This window comes from Microtus pennsylvanicus, chromosome 3 (genome assembly GCF_037038515.1).
Source record: "Microtus pennsylvanicus isolate mMicPen1 chromosome 3, mMicPen1.hap1, whole genome shotgun sequence".
Classification (NCBI taxonomy): domain Eukaryota; kingdom Metazoa; phylum Chordata; class Mammalia; order Rodentia; family Cricetidae; genus Microtus; species Microtus pennsylvanicus.
Window position 1 is genome coordinate 32,500,176 of NC_134581.1, and position 21,423 is coordinate 32,521,598.

The 21,423-nt window shown below is 47.1% G+C and overlaps 1 protein-coding gene across 2 annotated transcripts in view; it reads right to left on the reverse strand.

The window, feature by feature from the left end:
- Positions 1-4,013: 4,013 nt before the first annotated feature.
- Rasgrf1 (Ras protein specific guanine nucleotide releasing factor 1) overlaps positions 4,014-21,423 on the reverse strand; it is a 110,000-nt gene continuing 92,590 nt past the window's right edge. For both annotated transcript variants that reach the window (XM_075965023.1, XM_075965021.1), the window contains 5 exons: positions 17,837-18,034; positions 13,728-13,807; positions 10,599-10,716; positions 9,530-9,598; positions 4,014-5,317 (listed from right to left, as the gene is read on the reverse strand). In XM_075965023.1, the coding sequence (XP_075821138.1) occupies positions 5,225-5,317; positions 9,530-9,598; positions 10,599-10,716; positions 13,728-13,807; positions 17,837-18,034 (558 nt within the window). In that variant the 3' untranslated portion in view covers positions 4,014-5,224. The remainder of the gene's footprint in view (positions 5,318-9,529; positions 9,599-10,598; positions 10,717-13,727; positions 13,808-17,836; positions 18,035-21,423) is intronic.

The window sequence follows — 21,423 nt, forward strand, 5'->3', positions numbered from 1 at the left end:
GGAAGCAGGGTCAGGGTTCCTACACACCTCTTCTGTAAAGCCTGTGGTACAGTTCAGTTCAAGTGCTAGTACCGTTCACGAGCTGGGCAAGAGCCTGGAGATTAAAAGAACACACAGGAGACATGGGTCATTCATGAGGATATGATGCCAAATGCTGTTTATTCAAGCTTAGGAAAAACCTTATATACCTAGCTGCCACACGATGTAATTCCCCCCAGACAGGTGGGAAATTACCACACCCAAGATGGAGTACACAATGGCCCTATAGCTAATCACCAGGGGGGCAGAGGGAGCACAGGAACAAACAGGATGTCTAGCCAGAAAATGCAACAAAATGACTGGCCAGAAACTGTCCTCAAGATGAACCCCAGGAGGAGGGGTAGACCCATGGGCCCTACACCCTTCTTCATTAAGAGTCAAGTCTGGGGTGTCTGAGCTCCTGCAAGTCCAGTAACAGCACATGAAAGATTGGTTTCTTTCCGAGGTCATTGCTGAAATGTGGGAGGGTTTCTCAGCCCAAAGGATGGTTGGAGAAAGTGCCCGGACCATGCTTAGTGGAAAGTGAAAGAACCTTGGCAAAGAGCAAAGCGCAAGGATTTCCCGGTGAGAACAGAAACTCAGCTGTGAAAGCCACAAAGAGGAAGAAGCCAACAGCACCAATGTCACAACAGCCTGTGGCTCTGTCCTCACTGCGGGGAGTGGGGATGGCTCCTAACTACTGGGCAGGGCTGACTGCAGCTTGGGGTGGGTCATCTTAGCAACCAGGAGAAGAACCAGAAAAGGGGCCAGGAGGGATGATGAGATAGACAGATGAGCTTGTCCCAGGGCAACATTGGGGTCAGCAGCCCTACTGGGACTACTTTGTGAGAGTCCACCCAGGGGGCAGCAACTGGAAACGAGCTGACGAGCTCTAGGCCACCTCAGCTGGAATAGCTGTACTGCAGGACCTGCTGAGGGATAGAGAGCTTCCTGACAGCCAAGATCTCCCCTGACTTTCCCAGCACTGAGAGTTCCTCTTTGGTGTCTGGCACAGTGAGCAGGACAGAGGACTCCATAAAGTAGCAGAGGTGGCACACAGACTGGTGCTTGTCTGCTGCACCAGTCACCTCCCCTACTCCCGGTCCCGCCTCTTGGTGTATGTACTTCACAGAAGTACTCCAAGCACATCCAGGTCAGCTCCACACAGGTTTGGGCCAGCGACATCAGCTTCAAGGTCCTACACAAAGCCTTCCTCTGGAAAGTCTCATCCAGTGTGACCACAATCACTGTGTTGCTCTCCTGGGTCATAGCCTCACAGAACTCCAGGATGTCAAGGAGAAACTGTCATGTATCAATGACAGCAGCATCCAGGGTTTCCTGGACCACGTTCTGGGGCGGGCAGGCTGACAGTACTGCTGTAATACATATCTTTGGTGTACTTGATGACCAGGCTCTTGTTGTAGGTCGTTCAAAAGCACTAGACTTGTTTCATCAGCTTGGTGTTTTTATTTTATTTTATTTTATTTTTTGAGACAGTGGGTCCAGCATTCACCTGGATCAGCTCCTATGATCCTTTTGGGGGAGCCAGGCAATGTGGTGGGTAGGTTGGTATAATAGCTCATTTATAGTTGCTTTAAATTGAAAGGAGCTCTAGGGACTCTTGGGTCTCTGGTGGTTAATCTTGACTGTCAACTTGATGGGATTTAGAATCCCCATGGAAGCAAATCTCTGAGCATGTCTGTGAGGGAATATTTAAGCTAAATTAACCTAAGTGGGAAAATACCTCCTGAATGTAGGTGGTGGCACCATTCTGTGGGCTGGGCTCCTGGACGATACAAAAAGAAGAAATTGAGCTGAACACGTTCATCCTTCTCTTGTTCCTGGATATGCTCGTAATGTGGCCAGTCGCCTCCTGCTCCTGCCACCACAGCTTCCCCTGCCATGTACATTTGATCCCTGGGAACTGGACACCAGGATAATCTTTAAGCTGTCTTTGCCAGATATTTTGTTTCAGTAATGAGACAAGTAACTAAGAAAGACATGAAGGGCAAGGCATCAACTTTTACGGTGTGTGTCACGGAGTTGGGTGGGGCCCTAAAAAGCCAGTTAAATACAGACACATGGAAAACAAATCTGTCTCCCTAGGAGCTAATCTATAATGTAGAGAGAGTAGTTTTGATTGACTTCTTGTTTGTGTAGGTAATATTATATCCTTCTGGAGTCTTTGATGGAGTTGAAGAATGGATAGATAGTTATGGTTTTACTTAGTTATGATAAAAGATAAAATAGATATAAATATTGTAACTGTAATTCTTGCTTGATAACCGTTTTGTTATATGTAATTTTACTATGTTAAATTGAAAGCCTTTCTTTTTTTTAAACAGAAAAAGGGGAAATGATGTAGGTGGGTCATCTGCCTATTTGTTGCTTTCATTGGTTAATTAATAAAGAAATTGCTTGGCCTTTGATAGGACAGCAGCTTAGATAGGTGGAGTAGACAGAATAGAATGCTGGGAAGAAGGGAAGTGAGGCAATCACCATAGCTCTTCTCTCCCAGATGGAAGCAGGTTAGAATCCTTCCTGGTAAGCCACGACCTCGTGGTGCTACACAGATTATTAGAAATGGGTTAATCAAGATGTGAGAGCTAACCAGTTAGAGGCTAGAGCTAATGGGCCAAGCAGTGTTTAAAAGAATACAATTTGTGTGTTGTTATTTCGGGTTTAAAGTTAGCCGTGCGAGAGCCAGGCCGCAGCCCGCCACCCTCCACACTACACCCTTCCTTTAGCCTCACCATGAATGGCAGGAACTGAAGAGCAATTAGAGAGCCAGCTGGCTTCATGTCCCGGGGAAGGTGGTCCCAGGAAGCACCAGAAGTAGGCCACACCTCACAGGAGGCCCCCCCACCTGTGACTGGTGGTGGTGGTTATGGGTGACAGTGAGGAGACATCTGAGGTGGGACTTGAGCCCACAACTCACAGCGAAACGCCTAAGTGGTGACCAACTACCTCCTCTTGCAGACAGTGCTCAGGCTGTTTCCATTTGCTGGTCTGCTCATCTTCCTCTGCTATCCCTGGATCTTTGGACAGTGCTGTGTGTGCAGGTATCTCCCAAGCCTTGAGTGCTCTGCCCTTTGGAATCCTTTGCTCTGGATTTCCATTTGTGTGTGTGTGTGTGCATGTGACACAGTGTTCATGTGGCGGTCAAAGGACAGCTTGCACAATTCAGTTCTCTCCTTCCATCATGAGAGTCTCAGGGATTGAACTCTGGTTGTCAGGCTGGGCAGCAAGAGCAGCCTTTACCGATTGAGCCATTTTGCCTGGCCTCTTCCAGGTCTCCCATGGTTTGATTTCCTCCACCGTATCTCCATTTCTTGAACACCCTGCTCATTCATGCTAGCATCTCACAGACATTCTAACTCTTTCCCGCATCTGGGCCTTTTTGCATGCCCCTCCCTCCGCATGGCACACTCCTCCCCACCCTATCTGCCTGGCAGATTGTCTTCTCTCAGTCTTGGTGTTCACTCTTGTGGAGGTCTCTTCCTCTCCTCACTTTCATCCCAGCGCACTGGTCACCTTTCCTTGGTATCCCCAAGGTACTTTCTGCACCTGTGCCTGTTTCTCTAGTAATCAGAAAATGGCTCCACATTTCTTCCCTTCCCTTTCCCATTGAGAAGAACAGAAACCCTCTCTCCTCGTGCTTGACATGTAGAATGTTGTAGAATGTTCTGAGGCTGGTTTGAAAGAAGCTCTTGTGTATTTCTTCCTGAGACCTGGAGTGGTCACTCCTGGACACAGCAAGACACCCTAGTCACATAAAGATGCTACTGTGAATGATGCTGTTTTAGACCATTCCTTTTCTGAGTGATTGGTTTTGGGTACAATGGGGGATGGAAGCAATCAACCTCATCAGACCAAAGCAAGGATGATGTCACTGCCACTTGAGAGTTCTCTGCCAGTCCAGGGACTGGTAAGGAGCAACTCTCATCCAGTATCCACTTCTTGTGGGAACAAATGAAACCCATCAAAATGCACTGTTCACCCTGAGATAGAATAGATTTATTAGCAAGAGGTAATCAGGAAACATATATTTTTACAAAAATGGAAATTTTTCCCAAACAAGCTGTAAGTTGAAATATTTTAGGGCTTGAAATAGAATTCTCATACCACTAGGTATTGCTTACAGCAAAAGTTGTCTGTCTGCTGAAATGGAGCATGCCTGCCAATTCTGAGTGTTCTCTCTACTGTACAATGTAAAAAAATCATGGTAATATTCACAGAATAAGCACTACCTCACTATATTCCTGCTAGAAGGCATTTAGACAGGACTACAGTATATGCAATAAAAACACTCGGTTATTGATTTCCTAATTCTATGTCATGGGACTAATTACCACAAAGTATACAGACTCAGGGCATCTCAACATAAGCTTGTAGTGACTGTCAGGCAGCTGAAAGAGGAGAAGTGACGTTTTTTGTGTTCCTGACTTCCAGCAGAGGCTGGGCAGAGGTCGGCCAGAGTCACCATGACTTGGTGGAGTGATTCCATTTTCCTAGAGAAGTTCCAGGGTCGTGTCCACTTCTGCTGAGCCTGCTTTTCATGCTATCTGGTGTTAATCCTAGAGCAGAGGGCAGCATGGTGCCAGAAGTGGTGGCATTTGGTGCAAGGGGCGTGGTTCTCAGTTGACAGGACTCCCTTCCAGCCAGCTTTACTGGGATTTGACAGATGGGGACTGTTGAGACCTGCGGTTTTGGCTGAAGAAGCTGCTTTGGAAAGGAGCATCACCATCAGCAGGAAGGGGTGTCAAGGACTGGACTTGCAGGTATGGCTTCCCCCTCCCTCCTCCCCCTCCCCCCACCCAGTTATAACAACTACATGGAACATGCTGGAGAGGATGCCTGGGTGGCCTGAGCTAACCCCGGGGGCCTGCGCTGGGAGGGACAAAGCAGGGCTGGAGTTGGAGACTTGTGTCACGTGGATTCTGTCTCTTCTTCTGATTGGAGTGAGGGCCTGGGAGAGCTGACAGGGTGTACAGCTGTTTGAAGGAACAGGCTCCGCAGGGGGCGGGGCAAAGTCTGAGACAGGGCAGAAATTCATATTCCGGTTCTACAGGAATCTAAGAACAAGAACAGATTTGTATTCTCGGAGAAGCACATAGTGAAGAAGAAATCCAGAGGAACCAAACGATTATGTACAATATCATATAGCAGGTGTCCACGGGGTAGCTGGGGCAGGTTGGGGGCAGCTTCAGGTGGGGAGTTTTGGTTCTATTCGGAGAGAAGACTCATAGAGACTTTCTTCGTCCATTACAAAAGATTGATCCAGTAAGTACTGAGTTACCTGAAATGAGAGAAAGGAACAATAGAATTAGGGGACGTCCCAGGCTGCGGACACTGCGTTTCTTGCAAGAATTTTTCTTCTCTTTTGCTTTTTTTGGGATAGGGTCTTAGTCTATAGCCAAAGACTGGTCTAGAAGTCACTATGTAGCCTAGGTTAGCCTTGAACTTGAAACCATCCTTCTGTTTTAGTTTGCGAAATATGGGGACTGCAAATGTATAGCACCATGCCTGGGGGAGCCAAATGCTTTTGTAGGTTCAGGACATACACCTATGAGAAATAGTGTTTTGGTCTCCCACCCACAAGGGTCTTGCTATGTGACAAGGCTAACTCTAGCCTCAAACTCAGGATCCCCTGCCTCAGCTTCTCAAGTGCTGGCTCCATTATATTTGGCTGTGCTTTGTCTTAATATAACTTTTCTATTTAAATTTTGTTTGAAGATTTACTTTGTGCGTGTTGCTGGGGTTAGAACTACGGAGTTATAGCCACAGTTCCTGTATTCTCTTAATAAACATCTTAATAGTTGTAAATCACATGTGGGAAACATTGCTCTTGACTGCTTTTCTTCCGTTTTTCTTTCTTTCTTTCTTTTTCTTTATCTGATCTCTTGAGGAAATGTTTTGGACTTGAACAAAGCAAACAACTCCCTGAAAAGGCCCATTGTTTAAACTAAGCGGTGGTGCGTGGGTGTTAACACTTCCTTCAGTGTTTCAGGTTGAAGAGTTCTCCAGAATCGTCAGGTGTACATGTTTACATCCAGCAGGGCTGCCATGGGGAAGGGTCCGCGTAGGCTCCCCATGGCTGAGGCTGACATAAATGTTAGTATGAAAAACTGAGAAATGTCGTTGTCTTTCCTCCTGACTGTCCGCTCTCCTCTTGAGTCTCAGTCCTTTGCTGAGTTCCTGCACACTCAATGAGAGGCCAGAGCTCTGACCTTACAAAAATTCTCTGGACCCAAGGTTCATGTGTTTGTCAATCTGGAGCCAAATGTGTTTCTCTCCACAGAAACCAAGAGCAAGAAGGGAAAGGAATGACACCTGTGTTCTGTGCTTGACAGTCCAGTGGTAGCTGCTGAGGGGAGATGAAGCCTGTGGCTTTTGCCTTGGGGAACTGACTCTGTCTCCAGGAAGGTCAGAAGCAGCTGGATGCTGATTGACAGGAACAGATGAAATTATTGCTATGTCTGATTGACAGCTCACACCCTGTACCTCTAGGAAGATGACCTCAGATGTCAGAGTCTAGGTTCACCCAGCCCTGCAGGTAAAGACATGGTGACCTATGACTGTAGGAAATGAACTATACTTTTAGCCCTAGCCAGTAGCTCCATAGAAAGGGTTCTCTCTGGACTATATCAATGCACTCAGCTCCCAAAGCAGACTGACCAGGCCTTTCCAGGGGAGCACAAAGTTCATTTCCCTGTTTTTCTTGAGCTGGAGACTGCTGACATCAGTCCATCAGGCCGAGCCACTCAAGGAGTTGGAGGAGCAGTGGTGTTCATACATCTTGGACATCAGAGCTTGAGAGAAGGTTAGGGTAGCGGCAGGAGACAGAAAAGAAGAGCCCTGATATTTTGTTGGGAACTTCTGGGACTTTCCAGGGGCCATGTTAGCAATATAGTACTTTTTAGATATAGTGTGTGATACACTAACAAAGCTCCTCCAACACTGCTAAATTTAAGTGGATAATTATGTCTTCTTTCTTCTTCTTCTTCTTCTTCTTCTTCTTCTTCTTCTTCTTCTTCTTCTTCTTCTTCTTCTTCTTCTTCTTCTTCTTCTTCTTCTTCCTCCTTCTCCTCCTCCCCTCCCTTTCCCTCCCCCCTTCCCTCCCCCCCTCTCTCAATGATGTGTGGCTGGGGATATAGCTCAGTTGGTAGAGAGAGTTCTTGCCACGAAGGCAATCCTGGCTCTCAGGAGACACTTTTTAAAAAGTGCTAAATATGGTGGGAGGCAGAGGAAGGTCAAGCTCTTTGAGTTCAAGGCCAGGCTAGTGTACATATTGAGTCTACATATTGAGCTCCTGGCCAGCCAGGACTTCATAGGCGATCTTGTCTTCAATAAAAAAAATAAATAAATAAAAGTAACTGACAGACTACACAGACATTTTTGGGCTGGTGTGTGTGTGTGTGCCTGCGCTCGTGCGCTGGAGACTAGTGTTATCCAATATACAAGTCATATTTAAATTTCGAGTGCCTTTCAAATATTTTTATATTATTATTATTATGGGTGTATATGTGTTGTGTGTGTGGGGGCATTCATGTGCTGTGGGGTGCATGTAGAAATCAGAGGACAGTTTCGAGAGTCAGTTCTTTCTTTGTGGGTTCTGGGGGATCAAACTAGGTTGTTAGGCGTGCTTAGCCACCTTGCTAGCCCCCATAGCGTTTTTAAACCTGGGGTCTAATCAACCTTCATACACTGAATTTAGATGTCATGTGTTTTAGTCTCCTTTAACCTAGAGTAATATTGTGTGTGTGCGTGTGTTTCATTTAGTTTTTCTTTTCGTTGCACTATGTGGGGTTTGAACCTCACGGTCTCAATCATGCTAAGCAAGCTTTCCACCACTGAGTGTGCTGTTGTACTGTGGTTTTTACTTCTTTGTCTATTTCCCTCCAGAGTACATGTTCATGAGGACCAAGGGCCTATCTATTTTGTACACTGTGCCTTGTGGCTTGAGATAGCTGGGAGCACAGAACTCATTCAGTGAATGTGTGTCTATTGGGTGGACAAAGAGCAACATACAAGTGGCCCAGGTGATTATTCACGGATCTTCTCAACGTGGCAGAACAGAACATGGCACAGAATTAACTTTTGTTGTTTTTTGGGACAGGGTCTCTCTTTTATGTAGCTCTGGCTGTCCTGGAACTCACTATGTAGACCAGGTTGGCCTTGAACTCAGAGATTCACCTGCCTCTGCCTCCCAAGTGCTGGGATTAAAGGTGTCCATCACCATACCCAGCAACCACTTTGTTTTTTTTGAGACAAGGTTTCAGGTAGTCCAGGCTGGTCCCAAATTTGCTATGTAACCGAGAATGACCTGCAACTTCTGATTTTTCTACTTTTATCTCTCAAGCGCTGGGGTTTAAGGCCCGGACCACTATGCCTGATTTTATGCTGGGAATTGAACCCAGGGCACCTCACATGCTAGGCAAGTACGTCAACATCTGAGTCACATCCCCAGCTCCAACACAAGCTTTTTCTTTGGGCTTGATTTGTAGCAGAAGAAAGACTAGAGTGAGGTAGATGTCCATCCACATAAAGGATTAGTGAGAAGAATGGGTTTCCTGCAGCTTTAAGCGAGAATGAGGCCAGTCTGTCTCCGAAAGGAGTGGCTGCAGACACCAAGGAAAACAAGGTGATGCTGAGCAGGGGATAGCAGGTGATACTGCGGTGGAGAAAAATGTGTGGTGTTTATGAACTGGCCAGATACAGACTTGAGAAGCAGGATACCCTCATCTTTGGGAGGAAAACCTGTGACTTCTGGGTCTTTGAGGCACAGTGCTTTTCAAAACTAGCAGCGTTTGGGGCTGGGCTATGGCTCGGTTTCCTGCCTACCATCTGCAAAGTGCTGGTTTGATCTCAAGCACCAAAGAACAGGAGCGTGGAGGTGCAAGCTTGTGTTCCCAGCCCCTGGAAAATGGCTGAAAGATGACAAGTTCAAGGTCGTCTTTGGCTACATAGTGAGTCCGAGACTAGCCTGGGCTATATGAGATTTTGGAAAATATCAATCATGAACCAGCAAGATGGCTCAGCTGGTAAAGCACTTGTGGCCAAGCCTGGGGATCTAAATTCAATCCCTGGCAGGAGAAAACTGACTTCCACAAGTTGTGCTCTTACTTCCTCAGGCTCTATGGTACATGTGTATCTGAACACACACACACAAACACACACACACACACATACCCTATAAAACACAAACTAAGCAAAACCACAGCTAACCAACCAAGCATTGGGGATGTTTAGAGCCCTGTCTCTAGCCCTGTGGGAGAGCAGACATTGTTTCTAGACACCCTGTGAGATGTCAAATCAGGCAAGAATCACAAGCAAGGACCAGCTTGCCTCTGGCCAGGGAAGAGGAACGGGGTGGTTTCTGTGGAACATTTTATGCTGGACCATTAGGATCCTGGAAGGCCTGAGGAGAGGTGTTCCAGGAAAGAGCAGAAGCCTGTGCAGACAGCAGCACTGTGAAGGAGAGGAGAGACCCCAAGTGTTGCCCTCTTACCTTTGCCTGGTGTTCGATTTTGTAGGCAGTCTGTTGAAACTGGCGAATTTCTCGGATAATATGGGAGATCTGCGGGAAGGCAGGGGTGTTTTAGAATAGTCTGCTCTCTCATGCTGCCTTGTCGATGAAAAGGGTCATCAGTAGCTATGTCTGAAGTCACACTCCCTCCTGAAAAACTCCACTGGCTTTCTTTACGCCAGCCCCCGCTTCTGAGGTGAAACCTGTCCGTTGGGATATCTGTGATAATGTGTATGTGTGCATGGTGTGTGTATGTGTGTATGTGCGTGTGTGTGTGCGTGTGCACTCATACACGCACACTGAGCACGTACCCATGCTTGATGAAGAGAACTCCCTCAGGCAGGGTCAAAGGCTTCCCAACACCGCTACAACCAAACCCTAGCTGCCAGTCAAAGTGAAAGGCTTGTGGGTGTCTAATGTGTGCGTGCCTGGAGGCGAAACATAAGGACTTCCCTCCATCACCAAGATGGAGCTTCTCGTTTACGTTGGAAAGACTTGCTTTTTATTAATGTGCAAACCCATTTTACAGAGTGGGTGCAAAGAGAGGCTCTCTGGGGGGGTGAGTAAGAGAAATGGATAACCATAAGTCTTGTGCCTGCTCAGAGTGGTCTCCTTGAGTCCTCCTATCCCCATGTTCTGAATCTTTAGGAGCAGATTTGAAACTTGCTCTCTTAGGTGTTGTTACAGAATGATTTTTCTTTAGTTATGTTAAACAAGCATTTCTGTGAACGAACATTAAAGTGTGGGCTGTGAGGAAAGCTGTGGGCTCTGGGGTCAGACCCAGCATTCAGAACCAGCTCTTCTTTTAACTCGTGTGGGAGCCTTGAGCTGGTCTCTTGATTTCGCCCATCCTCCCCTGTAGGGAGAGGTGCTGGGCTAAAGTGGGAAAGGCAGGGGACACAGGGCTAATGCCATTAGTGTCAGTCATGGTTGTTACTGGAGACCTTCCATGGGATGAACCTGGAACAGGGGCAGTCAGAACAGGCTGTGCTGGGACGGAGTCTGGGTGGTTCAGTATGGAGTTGTGCCCCGTCTACCCAGGGAAACATACCATCCTCATCTTGGAGAAGTTGACCAGGCCGTCCTCTGTGTAATTGGGTGTCCCCTCCTCGATGAAGGCCAAGTCAGTGAGGTACATCCCCAGGTAAGGAACACAGGGTGGGTCACAACTTGGAAACAAATGGCATCCACAAAATTTTTTCACTTAAGGAAAGGAACTTCTGCTAAGAACAGAACACCCTGCATGCACATTCTGCCTGTCTAGAGGCAACGGGATTTCTAGTTACGGAGACTCATAGGGCACATCCAGACTTAGACTGCTAGCCAGGCTGGAGGGTGGGATAGTGTGGAGTTGCCTGAACCCTCACACAGGCTGGGGGATGGGAATCTTACTTGTGTCTCCTCCTTCTGTGACCCAGAATGCCTTTCTTTGCTTCTCTGATGTCTGTGCAATGGAGCTCCCCAGCTGTTCCCAGCTTTATGCCAGGTCACTAATCCCCCCTCCCCACCGTTACTCTGTGCTCAGGAACTTCTGGGAAGGCTGGGCCACCCCCACCCAGGTTCCAGCAGTCATACAGTGTAGCCTCTCTAACACCTGTCCTCTTACCACCTAAGTTTAGGGGTGTAAGTGCCTTCTGGGGAAGGGTGGGTGATTCTCAGGGTCTATGGTTACAAGAGATGAGACCCTGGTGTGATGGACCAGGCCTCTGATGTGTGGCTCTGAGCAGGGATTTGTAGCCTGTACTATAGCAGCTTTTCTGGTGCCTTGGGAGGGTGCAGGGGAGTTGGGGTTGGTGATGGAGTGAGCCACCATTATCCTCCCTTCTGCATCTTTAGGGGATGCTTGAGATAGTGGTCTGTAACTTCCTCTCAGCACAGAGATACTAGAGGAATTGTTCCTCAGGCTACTTGACACTCCTGCCATGCTGGAGGAAAATGCGGTATAGACCTTGAACTAGGCCTCCTGTCTCCATCACCTGTGCTGGGGTTAAAGGTGTGTACTGTCACATCAGATTTTTATTGTTGTTTTTGCTTTTTTGAAAGTGGGTCTCTCTACATAACCCTGGCTGATCTGACCATCACATCTGACTTTATGTGGGCTTGGGCATCGAACCCGGTGCCTCTTGAAAGTTAATGTAAGCACTCTACCAACTGAGTTACATTCCCAGCTCAAGATATGACATTCTAAGCTGCCATCAATCAGTAGTCATCAACAGATAACTATCTAGTAAGATTGCTCTCAAACAATGGTACAGCATTAATCCAAATGGGCCTGTCAGTCACTTGGACAGGAAAATGCTTTTCAGGAAACTGTTCCAGAGACCTTTTAGAAAGTGCGAAGCCAACCTAACCGTGCAGGTCATTACACTGGTCCCTTTGGCTACCGCTCACTCTCATCTCTTGAACATGTATCTTAAGCTCTACAATAAACTCTCTATATCTTCTTCACTGCCCTGTGAACCCTGCCTGAGTCCTTTTGATGAAGACCACTAGGACCAGAGAGCTGAGGAGAGTTCAGACTAAGAGCCCAGTGACAACAGGCTGAAAAAGATTCCAGGGACAACTGAAACGGTTGAAGACCCTCACAGGAGAGCCACGGCAAGACTCTGGCTGGGTCTTACTCTTTCAGTCTGCCTAGAGACTGTTGTCAATTATCTTCTGCTTTCTGGCCCTTTTCTCGTAAAACAGACTCCCCAGCATCACTGGACATGGTTTGTTCTCCATCTCCACAGGGCAGATCTGCCTTACATAAAGATCTTGGTACCCGGAAAGCCCCTAAGCCTTCTGCCCTGTGCCATAGGCAGCAGAGGGTTCTAGGGGAGGCACTTACACAGGCATACAGATGACCTGAAAGGGAAGACAATCAGGAGAGGGACTCAGACAGAATGGGAGCCACGGAGACAGTTAGGTAGCAGTAGTGGCTGCGGTGGATGAGGAAGCCGTGTGAAGGAGGCAGATGGAGCAACGCCCAGAGGCAGACGGACAGTTGGTGAATGCACAGTGGGGCAGCTCCGGACAAGCACAGTCCACAGGGGCTCCTGAGAGCCCGGGCGGAGGAGAGACGGCCGGACAGCACAGATGGGTTCAACATCTGTCTGAGGACATAAACAAAGTGGAAATGGTCAAGGCGATGACACACTGAGCTAGTGAAGGATGGACAAGAAGTAGGGCAGGAAGAAAACAAGAAGAGGAGGCAGGAGAGGCTGTCTGGGAAGACGAGTGAGCAGGGCATCCCAGCCAATGTCAAGGGCTGGAGGTGTTGGCTGTCCCGTGACTATGAGCGGTGACCTCCATTGCGGCTCTTATTGGCTGTGGTCAAGAGGCCCCTTATGGAAGGGAGGAGAGTATTCCTGAAAGCTACAGGGACCCAGCATCTCCAAAGTCCATTGAGAAGCCAGCCAGCAGAGAGACAGGGACAAATGGGGGTGGGGCCTAGTATGGAAGCCTGAAGAAAGCAATAAAAGCAGTTTTGTCTTTTTAGAGCCCGTATCTCATGAATGTGCGGCCAAAGTGATCTGAGTCATGGCTTTCTTGTCAGAGGTACCTGAACCTCATAAGACAGTGCCCAAGGCACACAGCAAAGTACTGGTCTTGGAAGCCAGCTCAGGCCATGTCCCCAGGTTCTAATGCCATGGTCACATGACCTTGGCATGGCCCCTAGGTCTCTGTCTTTTGTCTAGGAAGACAGGATGGAAAGAGCTGCCTTCGAGATGTCATTAGAATCCCATGGGTTGAGGCCAGAGTGTACCTAGAAATCCCACAATGCATTGGCAATTGTGTTACCAATTGTCGGTAAAATGTATTTCTTTGATTCGAAGATGCAGCTGTCAATCACTCACGCACTCATTTTGATGACTATTTCTCCTCGTGAACAAGAAACACAACCACATTAAATAAACCGACTTGACATGCCAGTTATTGGGATTATTAAAATGGAAAATCGTATTTAAGAAACAAGAAATCTGGCACCAACTCTGGTCAAGCACAGATAGGTGCTGTGGCATTTCCCTGGTAAAGAGTGGAGGGCAAGGCTGACCCGGGGCCGGGATCTGGCGAGTCTATGGGTCTCACGGGCAGGCAGAGGGGCAGGCAGACCTCCTGCTCTGACTGGATGTGGAGAGAAGACGCCTTTGTAACACGCTCTACAATTTTAGACACACAAGGAAGAAGCAGCACTTACTTTTTCAGGGCTTCTCTGAGGTTCTTAAATCTGCCCTCTGATGACACAAGCTTTTGGAGTTTGTCAATCAAAGCTTTCGTCTAGAAGGAACCAGAAGCATTTACTAACATTCAACACACATCCAGGCCCCAAGCCCCAGGCTCTGGCCTGTGATCCAACATGTTGACCCGAGGGCTCCAGGCCACGTTTGGATCTGGGGACTTTCTGTGCCTGGGAGTCTCACCCGTGATCTCCTTAGGACTCAGGCTTAATCCCTGCCCTATGTTCCCCTCTTCACACACATCTCCTAGAGCACCGAAGAGAGTAATGACCCTGGAGACTGGTGCCATCCTGAGAATGATGGTTTATGAGGACTTGGTGGATGACTTGAAGGAGCCTGCACTGAGAGCAGGGAATATCTAAGTTAGAGTTTTTATATTCATGATTGCATTTTTCAGTCCTGGGAACTGAACCCGGGGATTCTGACATATGAAGCAACTGTCCTCCACCGAGCTATACGTCAGCCTTTAGGATTTTCCCACGAGCTGGACCGAATGGATCTGATCACTTTTTCACACCTTCACTTTGATGGACCAGGAGCACCATCAATGGTCAAGAACTGAGGAAAAGGGTGGCAGAGGAGCTGATCATCCAAGAAAGGATGGAAAGGATAAAACCCTTGGCCAAGGGTATGTGAAGTGATCAGCCAGACCTGGGCTGCATGAAAGCAGGGCAGAGGATGGGCAGCTGGGTTTACCTGGCAAGGACTGCTACATTCCCAGGGGGGTACACTGCCCTGGGTCTGTCTCTGTGCTCCTTTCCCTGTCCGGTCTATGGGATGTCTCTTTGAGGTCCTCAGTGCCCTCATTTATAGAAGGACATGAGGAAAGTTTTTCCTTTCCAGATATGGCCTTCATAATCCAGAATGCAGGTGAGAAACCGAGCTGAGGGCAGCCAGGCATCACAAGACAGGGAGTACTCATTGTCCCTAGAGGGACACAGTCACAGGCCATGGTGTGTGCAGTCGTAGAAGATGGCAGTGTAAGTGTTGATGCTGATGGATGTTCCCTGTGTACCCTCTGAGGGGGAAGAGAGGACAGAGACATAGCTGTAAGGAGAGGGAACACTGGTGTTAAATTGACCCTGCTCAAAGCACAAATGCAGTCTGACCTGATGTCAGAGCCATGCGACTGCAGGACAGAATTCACACTGAGCTAAAGCATCTGACTCCAAGTTTCCTTTAGAATTGGCTTTCAGCACCCTAGGAAAGCCCACATCGCCAGGCCAGTCTCTACCAGGATCTTGGTGACTACCTGTACCAGTTCTTCTGAGGATGAGGATGGTACCCCCCTCCTCTCCATGCCCACTCATCTGCAGAGGAGGGACCCAAGATGGATTCAGGTCAGATGTGGGGATTTAGTACCAGATCTGGGTCCTCCTCAGCCTCTCTCACCCATTCTCAGCATGCACAAGAGCAATGGCCCGTTCCTCAGACATTCTCAATGGGGAAGCACTATTTCAGTTATGGTGGATTTGGGGAGACAGAAGCTAAATCACGAGGTCTAGTCATATAGTTCTGGCTTCAGAGGTCCCCATACTTTTAGGTCGTGGACACATATACAGATTATTTTGTGTGTGTGTGTGTGTGTGTGTGTGTGTGTGTGTGTGTGTGTGTGATTTGTAGGTGTATGTAGAGGTCAGATGTCATGCCTCAGGAGTCTTTCTACTCTGAGGATTGAACTCTGGGCTCTGGGGATTGAACTCAGGTTGAACTTCACCACTTTACCTACCAAACCAGCTCACTGGCCCTATGTAGGCTATTTCTGATGTATGGGGGAAAAGCACTCTAGCTCTGAGAAGGGCACAATTTGATTCCTTCCACAGCCCCATGCCTACTGTATACACAGACTCTCTTTGGGCTGCCACACTCAATCCAGGATACAGTGAGATCAAGGAGTTTTCCCATAGTGTTTCACTTTTAAAATCAGGTCACATGCCTAGGCTGGGCCACCTAGGCTTCCACCTTCTAACGCTCCCTGCGGGGCTAGCCCCGGGTCTTGAGGTGCTCTGGCTAAGTGAGGATATACTAGCAGGAAGAAAAGGGGGAAGCTTTAGATATGGCATTGGGATCCAGGATCAAGCAAAGAACCTATGTCAGGAGTCCTGTCAAGAAGAAAGATGCTTCTGTGGCCTCCAAAGTACCTCCCTTTCCTGTTTATCTGACAGAAACCACCGAGTGATGAAAAATGTTTCCTCCCAAAGGGACAAAGACAAGTTGTGTGTCAAGAGCAGGTTTTTGTCCCTACAGATACAACTTCCTGGGGTGAAGAACCACGGGCACATCACTCCTAGCTGCTGCCACACCAGACACTTCCCCAATGGACAGAGATGGTTTGAAAGATGACGGGTAAAGGAGCTGAAATTAGAAAAGAGGAACAAAAAATTTCAAGGTACATTTGACCCTCTTGTAGAGCCGGACTCGATCTGATGTCATGATTTATTGAATTGGGCTGACACCCCGAAGAAAGCAATGAAAACAAGACTGTGTTTCAGGGAATGTGGCCATCTTGGTGCGTCACAAGAGTCCACAGGCTGCCTGCAGAGAAGAGATAATGAGGTTGGCTTTGTCCTTCCAGAATCCATCGGTGCCAAGCACAGGGTAGATGAATAACTACTTCACAGGCTGGAAACATCTGGAGGGCTGGCCGAGTCGGCCGATTCAGTCTACCATCTAAAGTTGTTGCCAGAGGCATCTCTGACTGTTATTAGACCAGGCCTGCTGGTTCTTGGTTCTGAATGGTGCTCTAGATTGCAGGCCAGGCCACATACATGGACTGCTCTTGTTTTAGACTGTTCTTGGAAGAGAATGGAAGCTTTCAGAATGGCCGTGGTGTGTCCCCATCCCCCTCAACTCCCTGAGGAGAATGACACTGAAGAATGTGGCCAAGAAATAGAGCCTGTGCATTCTAGGAAGAGTCTAGTAGGGCAGGGATCTAGTTTGGGGGTCCCTGGGAAGGCAGCCATCAGCCAACAGTGCAAGGAGGGAGGAGTAAGATAGTAAACTGGAATGGACTTCCTATAACCCTGTCTAAATCCTGGCAAGCCGTATGGACTCAGACAACAAGGGGCTTTTCCAGGTTTTTTTTTCCTGCTCAACCTCTGACTTCAGTTTATGACAGTATGTGCCTGTGTGGCCGGTAGTCCCTAAAGCTTCCAGCTTCTATTCTTTTCCGGAGTTGCTAATATTAAAGACATCTTCCACGGCCCTAATCCTGGACACCCAATGTGCCAATAAGGATGAGGCTCAGCCTCCCTGAGTGTAAGGGGGTGGTCCTAAAGACTCAACAGCTCAGCTGTCCACAGGGGCTTGAGTGTCTGGAGAGCAGAGAGGGACAGAAGAACAAGCATCCCAGAACTTTCCTGGACTGGCTATTTATCTGTGCAGGAAGATTTGCAGAGCTGATGCCTGTTAGTGGGTAAGATGACTACCTGCTCTGGCTCAGGGAAGATAACGAGAGACAGGCGAGGAAGGGAAAAATGAAGGGGATACAGAGCACAAATCTAGGGTGTTGCAGACAGGCTTCTTGGCGGTGCTGGGTCCTGCAAGACTCTCTCACTGAAAGACCATCATAGGTGCCTTTAGAGGTTTCCCTGTCTCTGGTGGGGCTTGTCTATCCTCGTGCAGGCACTTAAACCAGGGTTGGGGCATTGACCAAGTTCACCAAGGAAGTGCTGAAGTGTCTCAGAGTGTGCTCTGCTAAGGAGACCTCTCCTTTTGAGCTGTCCCCCAAGGCTCTACAGAACAGAACTTCATCCCAAAGAATTTTCAGCTTATGCCTTTTCAGAGCTTTATGAGGTCACTACTCTTGTTCCAAACCAAGAAGAGTGCCGCTACCATATTCGCGGTCTTACAGCTCCCACTGTGGAGTCTTAGCTGCCCAAGGAGTCACTGAAGTCCCCCAGGTCCACTATTACATCTGGGGGCCTGATAGCTGGTCCTCGCTGACACAATTTTCCTGGAAATCTGGATCCTCAGCTCAGTCCTTTGCTCACACCCGGAGATTCTGGTTTCCCGGCCCCCAAGCCCAGCCCAGGCCCATCTGGCAGCAGTGCCAGCTTCCTGCCCGCACCTGCTTAGAAACTTTGAGCCACGTCTTTTTGAGTCGGAAGATTGCACTGCGGTTCATGGAGGAGGTGATCTCCAGCACGGCATTGTAGTTGTGCAGGCAGCGGCATATGTCAGCCACAGCTACCCACTTCTCAATGGTGCTCACCCTTGCATTGATATCCTCATTTCGGATAATTTCTGAAGCAATCAAGTTACTGATCTTTAAGCCAACGCAATAAGACAGGAAAAAAGTAAGAGGAATAAATATTGTAAAGATAATATTATCATTATTTACAGACACAATTTCTTGTTAAGAGTCCCCAAAACAATAAACTGGAAAACTATTAAAACAAATGCTTAATACAAAGAGGAGACATTTTTCTAAAAATTAGCAATTGTCAATTTAAAAACACAGTGAAGCTGACTGTGGTGGCATGTACCTGTAATCCCAGCACTTGGGAGGGAGAGGCAGGAGGATGCCCAAGTCTGAGGCCAGCCTGAGCTACATGTAAAACTTTATCCCAATAAAATAAAATAAAAACAAATAAGCAAAAATATAATGACAAAGATTTCAAGAAAAAGGTTACCAAAGGATGTAAAAGGCTTAAATAACAGAGAAAGAGATCATATTACCAAATAATAGTATAAGTACCATGTGTTCATAACTCTGAGTTCAACGTAAACCAATTAAACACCCAGTGGAAATTGCTTTGGAACCTAATGGAGTGATTCAAAAGTTCATCTGGAAGAATAAACTGTATTACAAGCCCAGCTCTGAGGGAACTTCCCATCGTGTTCCCTTCTGGAAGAGGACACACACTTGGTCTCACATATACAGTAGGCCAGACCTTCCTGGAATCCTGCCAACAATCACAATCACACAAACAAATCACATGGAGTTAGAAGTGACGTGGCTAACAGGGTGGAAGCTGGGGCCTAGACATTGGGGAACACGAACTGCAAGGAGCTGGGAAGGCAGGAAACATCCGCTTCCTTGCACATTGCCTGAATCTATAATATTTTAAAATAAAAAGTAATGAAGTATAATAATAGCTAAATACACATGTATGAAAGCATCACAATGAAACTCATTTCTTTGTATGCTAGTCAAAAATGAATTATAAAAAAATCTTTTAAAGAATAAAAGACATGATGACTTGTTATTTATAGTGGCATTTCATTTGTACTTTCATAAATAAAGCTTGTCTGAAGATCAGAAAAAGTAAAACAGCCACACTGGCCAGCCTTACAGACCAGGCAGCAATGACACACGTCTTTAATCCCAGTAGCCTCAATGACAGACATTTTTAATCCCAGTAGTCACAAGGACACAGATCTTTAATCTCAGTAGCCACACGAGGTTGCCATAGAAACCAGGCAGTAGTGGTGCACGCCCCTAATTCCAGAACTAGAGAGGATTACTAAACGGGAGGAGACAGCTCTCACTCTCAATCTCTTTCTTAGGTTTCCTGGAGGCAGGATGGCCATTTTCAAACTGAGGTCAAAGTAAGAGCCAGTGGCTGTCGGCTTTGCTTTTCTGGTCTTCAAGTTGAACCCCAATATCTGTCTCTGAGATTTTATTAATTGTGCTTCAGTTATTGAAAGAATAAAGGTGTGAAGATGCTATTACATATAAACAAGGAGAGCTGCACCACCAAGAAACCTTCCCTAAAGTACTTGCTGTGGCATGGATGCCAAGGAGGGATGTTGAATGTGAACTTTCCTACACCTGTTTATTATTTTGTGTGTATGTGTGCTTGCCAGAGGATGGGCGACACTCCACAGTGCATGTGAGAACAACTTGAGGGAAAGGTTCTCTTCTTCCCCCATGTGGGTTCCAGGCATGAAACTTGGGTTATCCGCCTTGGCAACAGGTTTTCCCACGGATAACATTCATGTGGGTTCCAGGCATGAAACTTGGGTTATCCGCCTTGGTGACAGGTTTTCTCACTGATAACATCTTGTTACCTGGGACGTTGAACTTTAGTATGTACTTCTGGAGAACTAACTACTGAAGTTAGGGGGAATGATAACACATAAAACAGCGTGCGTGTGATCTATCACTAATTAAACTGAAACAGTTACATCTCTCCATATAGGCAATGCTGGAATAAAAAAAAACTTTTTAAAAAAAGAATGTAAAAAAAGAAAAGAACAAATTTGAAAAAAAAACAGGTCAGTGAGATCCTCTACAGGATGGAGAAACAAAACAAATACTTGCTAATTTATTCTACAAAAGCACTGCTGTGCTATGTTCCAGAGATGGGCAACACAAGAAAGGAAAAAATTGGGCACCTAGCTGTTTACATGCTGTGGCTGCCTCGGGTTTGTACCAAAGGTACACAAAAAACTATGTAATTCTCATTCATCATAGCAACATATTAAACAAGGGAAGAATCACATGACCGTCTCAGTAGCTGCAGAACAACAGCGGAGAAAAGTCAATGTGTGAGCTGGAGAGATGAGTCAGTGGTGAAAAGCACTTGCCACTGGCTCAAAGGACCTGGATTCAGTTCTCCACACCATGTCATGTTGCTCCCAACCACCTGTAACTATAATTCTATATTAAATCTAGGGGATCTGATGCCCTCTCTGGCCTCTGTGGGCACCTTCATGCACGTGGCACACATAAATATACTCAGGCATATACACAAAGGCATTAAAAAGAAATAAAAAATTAAAAAGAAAAAATATGAACTTGTGGCAAAAATTATTGGCATTCACACATATACATTAAAATAAGAGAAGATTAAAAAGGAAAAAGTCAACATTCATGGTAAAAATGATTGATATTCAAGGAATAGAAAGGAATTTTTCTAACTTTGTCTCCTCTTACATAGGGGAAGATTAAAAGCCTCCCCTGAAAAAGCAAGAACAAGGCACACTGTCTCCATCTCTGTTCCACGTTGTCCTGGAGAGAGCTGGGGTGACAGAGGCACCCCGGTGCATATGCGGTTGGCGGGCAGCTCCTCTGGCTGTAGGCCTGTCTCACCCAAGTCTGGTCCTAGTGCTGGAGACCCTAGCCAAGCCAATCAACAAGATAAAGACATTAGAGGCAAAGGACTAGATAGCAGAAAATTGAGCTGTGCCTGAGATTAAGATACCCTCTGTCGCGGAGGCACACATTCTGAATCTGAATAGGATGACGGATGTGAACAGAGATGCCAAGTGCCAAACAGTCACAAGGTAGCCTCTGTGTGGGCTCAAAGGGGGACTTTTCTGCCGTGTCACATGGGCAGCGCCAGGTAATCGCTTTCAGCCTCAGGTTCTTCCTCTATGGAGTCAATGTCGTGGGTTAAATGAGGTGGAAAGTCACTCCACAGTGGCACACAGTACCAATGAATACACACCCTGTTTCTGGCTTGTTCTTACGCCATTCTGGGTGCACAGAATGCCAGGGTCAGAAGGCTTCTCCCTCCCTGGCACCGAAATACTGCAACTTCCTCATTTCTTCCTGGCTGACAAGGGCCCTTCTGGATGATGTTTGTAGGGGGACCCATTTTTTTTTCTGGAGTTGATATGTGATGCTGTCTGTGGCCAGGCAGTCAGGACAAGTGACATCATGTGCTGCCACTTCTGACCATAAAAAGGCTCTTTATTTGTGTTGAT